At 41.5% G+C, this 7,990-nt stretch overlaps 1 protein-coding gene across 1 annotated transcript; it reads left to right on the top strand.

Moving 5' to 3' along the window:
• The first annotated feature begins 3,791 nt into the window (after positions 1-3,791).
• LOC148871548 (C2 calcium/lipid-binding plant phosphoribosyltransferase family protein) lies at positions 3,792-7,719 on the top strand. Its single transcript, XM_088973837.1, has one exon. The coding sequence runs from the start codon at positions 4,567-4,569 to the stop codon at positions 7,573-7,575; it is 3,009 nt and encodes a 1,002-aa protein (XP_088829963.1). The 5' UTR covers positions 3,792-4,566; the 3' UTR covers positions 7,576-7,719.
• The last annotated feature ends 271 nt before the right edge of the window (positions 7,720-7,990 follow it).

The raw sequence follows: 7,990 nt of genomic DNA, 5'->3' as shown, positions 1-7,990 counted from the left end.
ATTGATCAAGGTGGTTAGGTAGCCTTATGTTTATTCTTTTTCTTTTCTATTATTTTAATTGCTCTGTCTCTTATTTGCTTTTTACCGTATCAGCTTTTAAGATTTTTTTTCCTTTTTATAGAGAACAAGAACAATCCAACGTTCATAAGTTCAGAGAAACAAGTGGTGGCCTGTCCTTCAACGAAAGAAGCCAAATGCAGAATATATTTTTTACCTGTCATTACCTTGTTGAATCTCTTCCCCATATCAGATGATTGAAGCCAATTGCCCTCGAATTATCACTATAATTACATTAACTACCCTCGCAAAAGGGAGTCTGGATCTGCTCGACACACTCATAGAGCGCTCATTTTTCGTAATTGTAAGTTATTATTATCTCGTAATTTGGGCCTAATATTACTTTCTTCTTAAATTTTAAAATGTGGTAATTCAATACTTCAACTTTCAAAATGTCTAAATGTAATAATACCTATTGTTAATTAATTCATTAACCAGCTGTTAAGTGGTATTTGAAAAGACATAAATGTCCTTTGAATTTTATTTAATTCTCTTTATCAATCATTCAAGCATTTACAAAAAAAGTCTTAAATCCTTGTCTTTTCTATTCAAGAAAGTTAGGGTCATCAAATGACACTGGAGGGACATTTGTCTCTTTTCAAATGCCACTTAATTAACAGCTGGTTAACGACAAATATTGGATTGGAACGTTTTGAAAGTTCAAGTATTGAATTGTCACATTTTAAAATTTGGGATCAAAGTGACACTAAGCCCAAAATACAAGATACTAATCAGGAATTTTTTTCTAAAAATAATAATTAGAAAATAGAATGGAACTTATCATTGCAATTTTATTTACATTAGTACGAATGTATGTGAATGTAAATGTAAAAAAAAACAAATTAGTGTTTACTTTTGTTTTAGATTTTACTTTATTTTATTTCATGTCTTAATTTACTTCACTTTTAATGCAATCAAACATAATAAGTTAAAATTTGAAACATAAATAGGTCAGAATTTATACTCGAATCATTTGCATTGCCACGGTTTTACATCAATGCAAATTTATTTGCATTGCGACCAAACACAGTCTTAGGGTTCGTTTGGTTTGTAGTCGGAATCGGAATCCTCCAAAATTAGAATCGGAATGGTCCATTCCCATAGTCTGTTTGGTTTAAACAGGAATGGGAATTAAAATCATCAGGAATGGGATTCCATTCCCAAAGGAGGGGCAGGGAATGGCCATTCCCTCAAATGGGGGAATGGCATTCCAGCAAAAATGGAAATAGAATTCTAATTCCACTCAACCAAACAGTTGGAACCGGGAATAGCCCATTCCTATTCTTATTCAAAACCCCTATTGCTGCAAACCAAACGGACCCTTAATATTCCACGGTGGTTTAAATGAAGTGTTTATATTCAAGCCAAGTTATTGGATGGATAAAAAAAAACTGACGAAACTTTATGGTTTCAAAATTTTTGTGAAACTTACGTGGCATTTGATAACGTTCTATTTGCTTTTCCACTTTTCAGATCCTTTAAAAAGTGGAGTGGTTTGGGTTTATCTTAACTAATACGTATTACGTATTTACGTATTTACCATGTTACCTTTGGAAATGTATGATTTGTTACGCTTCGAACCAAAATAACTTTTATGTTTTTATGAAAATTAATTATACACACACAACGCATGAACCTTTTATTGAATGTTTCAAAGGCACACAACATTTTGCTTTTAGTTTTTTTCTGTCATTTTATTTATAGGGGTCGGTCTTAGGCATACCTACCCCCTCAAAGGCTGAAAGTGATCGAACCCTGAAATAGTTGTTATTTAGCGTATTGATGGACCAAGATATGATACAGTACTCCCAATCAATACTTTTAACCTTGCACCATCCTATTAATCTATTATATTGATTATCATTCAATAGCCAGTTTAAAAGAAAAAGAAGTTTTATATCTCATAATTTACTCACTATTATACATAGGCCATTTCGCTTTTTGGTAAGTTATTTATTCGGGTAAATGCATTTGTCCAAGTAAGTGTTTTTCATGAAAGATTTATATGGTTAAGTGCATTTATCCATATTCTTTTATTTCCCATGGAAACAAAACAATAACCATTTTGACCATAAAAATCCATTATTACAAGGGGCATTTTTGTCCCATTCAAGTGTTGACAACTTTACTCTAAGGTGGGAAATTTATTTATCCACCTAGGTGATGGGAGTGATACCCAGGAAAATAAACTTTCCTTGTTCCCCACGTAAATCTGAAAAAAAAAAAAAAAAAGAATGGGACTTTTAGTCAACGGGAATCAAAATCCCATTGACCAACTTTTCCCCTCTCAAAATCTAGAAAAAGAATGCCCCCCATAGAGTAACATGTAGGTGTGGTATTCTATGTTTTATATTCATCTTTACTATTATGTGATGCATCGAAATATATCTCTATAGTGACATGTAGGATGCTAACTAAGGGCTAAGTCATTGGACTATTCCTTCAAAGCTAGTGGAAACATTTTGATTGTTTTAACTTTAAGGGGGCATTTCATTTTTTGGATTTTGAGATGGGGGAAAGTTGGTCAATGGGATTTTGGTTCCCACTAACTGAGAAACCCATATTCATTTTTTAGATTTATGTGGGGATCAAGGAAAATTTATTTTCCTGGGTATTATCACTTACAAGTGATACCCATCTCTTAGGTGGGTAAGTAATTTTCCCACTTAGGGGGAAAAGTTTTCAACACTTGGATGAGACAAAATTGTGCCTTTAATAATGGATATTTTATAGTTAAAATTGTCATTGTATTATTTATCTGGGAAATAAACAAACATGGGTAAATGTTTCTTGGGAACCACTTACCCAGGTAAGTGCATTTAGCTAGATAAATAACTTACTGAAAAACAAACGGGGCCTAAGTAAATATGCCTAAACGATGTTTAAGTAAAAATGGCGATGATACCAAATATCACCTAAATCAACCATGCAATTGATCATCCACTTAATTAAACATGGAAAGCAAATAATTAGAAATAATGTGTAACAATTCTAGATTATCTTTCAAAGCTATTACTTTAAAATAAGGTAGAAACAAACCATATTAGAGATTATAACAATTATAGTTCATGTACTTTGGGCAGTTTAATTTTGACCAAGTATTTCATTTTTTTCTTCATTTCTTAGTCTTGGTTCAAACGGTCAGATCATTCAGTCCAATATAGTATAATAATATAGTATGACTATTGTTACTACATTCATCTGTTTACCAAAGGCTTTGAGCAATTACAACCCCCATGAATTTGATGAAAACCCATCTTATTAGTTAAGCTCTAGTATCATGTATTCCTGGCATTATAGTCAAACCAATAGGTAAACTTGAACAAATGGCTAAGGCCCCATTTGATTGTCGGGATTTAGCGGGGATAAATTAGTCAACCAGGTAATTAACCATGATCCATGCATTTTAGCTGTTATATTGGATTCCACGATAGAGTGACGGGTTTAGAGAGTATTACTTACCCGGGTAACTGATACCTTCTTCGAGAAGATGGTTAAAAACTTACCTGCACTAAATATAACGCTCCCTCTATCTCATCTTTCTCTTTACCTAAATAACCTACATTATACAAGAATACTAAAACTTATCTTACTTTATACAAGTGATGAAGGTTCAAATTACATTACATGCATATTATTTAGACATATAACAATTAAATTAGACATATAACAATTGATCAAATGACTAAATTAGACATATAACAATTAAATTATGACAAGAATATACCCGTCTTTATGCCTGGCTCTCCTCATTTGGGCGAGAAAGATATGATGCTTCACGATTAATGTCAGTTTATTCTCAGCCCTGAGGCCTGACCAGACAAAACGGTTATTTCTTAACTTATCATTAACAACGTACATTTACAATGGTATTTCTGTAAATAAATTGATATCCGTACCCCATTCTGTCCTCAAAACCTAAAAATATTATAAAAAAAACTAAAAAAACAAAAATAATAAAAATCCGCATCAAAATATCCAATCCAGCACCAGGCACGCTGGTCAGCGCTGTCGGCGAGCTCGGCGTAGGCACGAGACTTACTTACGCTTCGAGATGAACCGCTACGCACGACGGTGCGGCCCTCGACTAAAACCGTGAAATCACGTTCTTCGATGTATTGCGTGGCTCACCTAACGTCACTTCATCCAATTGTAAGGTGGGGCCACAGCAATAGATAAGGGTCGTGATTCATGGTTTTAGCCTAAAGCTATGGCACTGGTGTAGTAGATATTTCTCACTACGATTCAATTTCAGCCTCCGAGGCCTCGCCACGTGTCGATTCCTTCTTACGTGTTCTTAGTGATGTGGCACCAGGCTCCTCCCCTTTAAAAGATTGGTTCCTCAGTCTACTCACTGTCTTACATCGTTGAAAGCTTGAAGTTGCCTACGAATCTCTGAAGCTACTCCATTGTTAAACCTTCCAACAGGGTTTCGCAACTTCCTTACAATTCGACCAGTTATCGAAAAACTCAACTTAGTTGCCGGAATTTCAAGATCAGGAGGTGAAAATGGCGGAGAATTGCAGTCGGAAGCTCAATGTGGAAGTCTGCAATGCAAGGAATCTAATGCCGAAGGACGGACAAGGAACGTCGAGCGCTTATGTTATTGTCGACTTCGATGGCCAACGGCGACGAACGAAAACAAAGTTCAGAGATCTGAATCCGCAGTGGGACGAGAAGCTTGAGTTTCTGGTTCACGATCCGGACGCCATGGCCTCTGAAATTCTAGAACTCAATATCTACAACGACAAGAAGACGGGTAAAAGGAACAATTTTCTTGGAAAAGTTAAGATCTCTGGAAGCAGTTTTTCGAAATCGGGGTCCGAAACCCTGGTTTACTATCCGTTGGAGAAAAGGAGCGTGTTCTCACAGATCAAAGGCGAGATCGGCTTGAAGGTCTTCTACGTCGATGAAAATCCTCCGGCTCCGGCCGCGGCGGAGCAGAAACCTGAAACTCCGGCTGCCGCTGAGTCTACAGAGGAAAAACCAACAGAGAAGAAAGAAGAAGAAAAGAAAGAAGAGAAGAAAGACGAGAAAGCAGAAGAGAAGAAAGGGGAAGAGAAAAAAGAGGAAGAGGAAGAAAAGGAAAAGCCAACTGCGGCTAAAGAAGATGCTAAACCTACGGAGAACCCGAAACCAGAGGAGGCTCCGAAACCAGGGGCTCCACCGGAAGCGGTAGAGAGCCCTCCAATAGCTGAAGTCGACAAGACAAAACAACAAAAGGACAAACCGGCGACAAAAAGACTTGATTCCGGCGTAAAGGACCTAGAGATCCGGTCAATCAGCGGCGATCGGAGCCGTAGCGCTTACGATCTCGTGGACAACATGCCCTTTCTCTACGTGCGCGTGCTCAAAGCAAAACGTACAAATGCCGATTCTGGTTCCTCTTTATACGGCAAGCTCGTCATCGGCACGCACAGTATACGAACCAAGAGCGTCGCTGATAAGGACTGGGATCAAGTCTTCGCCTTCGATAAAGAGAGCCTGAACTCTACTGCGTTGGAGGTGTCGGTTTGGGCTGAGAAGAAGGACTCAGAGACGAATAAGACCACAGAAACGTCTCTGGGTACGGTGTCGTTCGATTTGCAAGAAGTACCCAAGCGTGTTCCACCTGACAGCCCTCTCGCTCCTCAGTGGTATACCCTCGAAGGCTCGCCGGAGAACTCGACAGGAACTGACGTCATGCTGGCCGTCTGGATTGGAACTCAGGCGGACGAGGCTTTTCAGGAGGCATGGCAATCGGATTCCGGCGGGTTGATACCAGAGACCCGAGCCAAGGTCTACCTTTCTCCGAAGCTGTGGTACTTGAGACTAACGGTCATCCAAACCCAAGACTTGCAACTTGCTGCCGTTCCCGAAGCTAAGGCTCGGGCGCAGGAACTTTACGTTAAAGCTCAGCTCGGCGCGCAGGTTTTCAAAACGGGGAGATGCGCGATTAGCCAGTCCAGCTCGGCTAACCCCACTTGGAATGAGGATCTGGTTTTCGTTGCGGCCGAGCCGTTTGAACCGTTTTTGGTTATTGGGGTGGAAGATGTATCCAGCGGACAGTCTGTGGGACAGGCCAAGGTACAGGTATCGAGCATCGATAGAAGGACAGATGATCGGGCGGAGCCACGGTCAAGATGGTTTAATCTGGTGGGTGATGAGAACCGTCCCTATGCCGGGCGGATACACGTGCGTGTCTGTCTGGAGGGAGGTTATCACGTGCTTGATGAAGCTGCGCACGTGACAAGTGATGTCCGAGCGGCGGCCAAACAGCTGTCAAAGCCACCGATGGGGTTGCTCGAGGTTGGTATTCGCGGGGCCACCAATTTGCTACCTGCAAAGACCAAAGATGGGACACGTGGGACAACTGATGCTTATGTGGTGGCCAAATATGGGCCCAAGTGGGTTCGTACACGTACAATCCTGGACCGGTTTAACCCACGTTGGCATGAGCAGTACACGTGGGATGTATATGATCCGTGTACGGTCCTGACTATCGGGGTATTTGATAATGGACGGTACAAGAAAGATGAAACAGGGAAGCCAGGAAGAGACACACGAATAGGGAAGCTCCGCATACGGTTGTCGACACTTGATGCCAATCGTGTGTACATGAATTCGTTTTCACTCACAGTGTTGCAGCCGGGTGGGGCCAAGAAGATGGGGGAGATCGAACTTGCCGTCCGATTCTCGTGCTCGTCATGGATGAACCTCCTTCAGGCGTACACCAGTCCGATGCTCCCGCGAATGCATTACGTGAAACCATTGGGGCCCTCCCAGCAAGACATCCTACGGCACACCGCAATGAAACTAGTCACAGGGCGGCTCGCTCGGTCTGAGCCACCTATGGGTCAAGAAGTGGTTCAGTACATGTTAGATTCGGACACGCACATGTGGAGTATGAGACGAAGCAAGGCCAATTGGTTCCGAGTCGTTGGGTGTTTATCCCGAGCCGCCGCCTTCGCACGATGGCTTGACGGGATCCGAATGTGGGTGCAGCCATCTACCACAGTGCTAGTACACATTCTACTCACGGCAATTGTGTTGTATCCACACCTGATACTCCCAACAGTTTTCATGTATGCCTTCTTCATCGTGGCGTTCCGGTTTAGGTTTCGCCCAAGGGCCCCAGCCAACATGGATCTAAGGCTGTCCTACGTTGACGCCGTGGGGATTGATGAGATAGATGAGGAGTTTGATGGGTTCCCGACGACAAGATCTGCAGATCAGCTCCGCACGAGGTACGATCGGCTACGTGCTCTGGCAGGTAGGGCTCAGACATTGCTTGGTGACGTGGCTTCTCAGGGTGAGCGTGTGGAGGCACTGCTCAATTGGAGGGACCCACGTGGAACTGGGATATTTGTTGTCTTCTGTCTGTTGGCCTCCTTGATTTTCTACATTGTTCCCTTCAAGGTATTTCTGTTGGGGTTCGGCTTCTACTACTTGCGCCACCCGAGGTTCCGGGGTGACATGCCGTCAGTTCCCGTCAACTTTTTCCGGCGACTCCCGTCAATGTCGGACCAGATACTGTAGATTCTCCGGTGGTCTGAGGTACTTCCCAGGTGGAGGTGTTGTGTTGCTATTTCTTCTGCCCCTGTTATTTTTAAATTAATTTTTGTAATTTATTTGATTATTAAATGGGTATGCAGATAATAAAGTAGTGTTGAAATTTGGAAAGTGACCGTTGGTGTTCTTTGCATTTTATGCATTTGAGGCTGGTGGCTTTCTAATTAAATCCTGCTAGGTGACCGTTAGAAGCGCTTGTCTCGTGGAGGAACGAGGGGTACATTGTTTCTGCGTGCACTTTTTACTTTTTAGGTTTAGCTTTGGGAGCTCAAATGGTGTGTGAGTGTGACCACTCACCATAGAAATGCTGAACTTCACATGAATTTTACCTGGCTGGTTCGTAGTGGCCAGATAACTAGGCCCCCACCTCTGTGCTTGATAG

This window comes from Nelumbo lutea, chromosome 2 (genome assembly GCF_056320005.1).
Source record: "Nelumbo lutea isolate HS-2025 chromosome 2, American lotus-T2T, whole genome shotgun sequence".
NCBI lineage: Eukaryota > Viridiplantae > Streptophyta > Magnoliopsida > Proteales > Nelumbonaceae > Nelumbo > Nelumbo lutea.
The sequence above is the reverse complement of the archived record's forward strand: the minus strand, read 5'-3'. Positions and strand labels throughout refer to the sequence as shown.

Excerpts from the sequence above, each read along its gene's own strand:
- LOC148871548 (XM_088973837.1), top strand. The coding sequence starts at position 4,567 with ATGGCGGAGAATTGCAGTCGGAAGCTCAATGTGGAAGTCTGCAATGCA.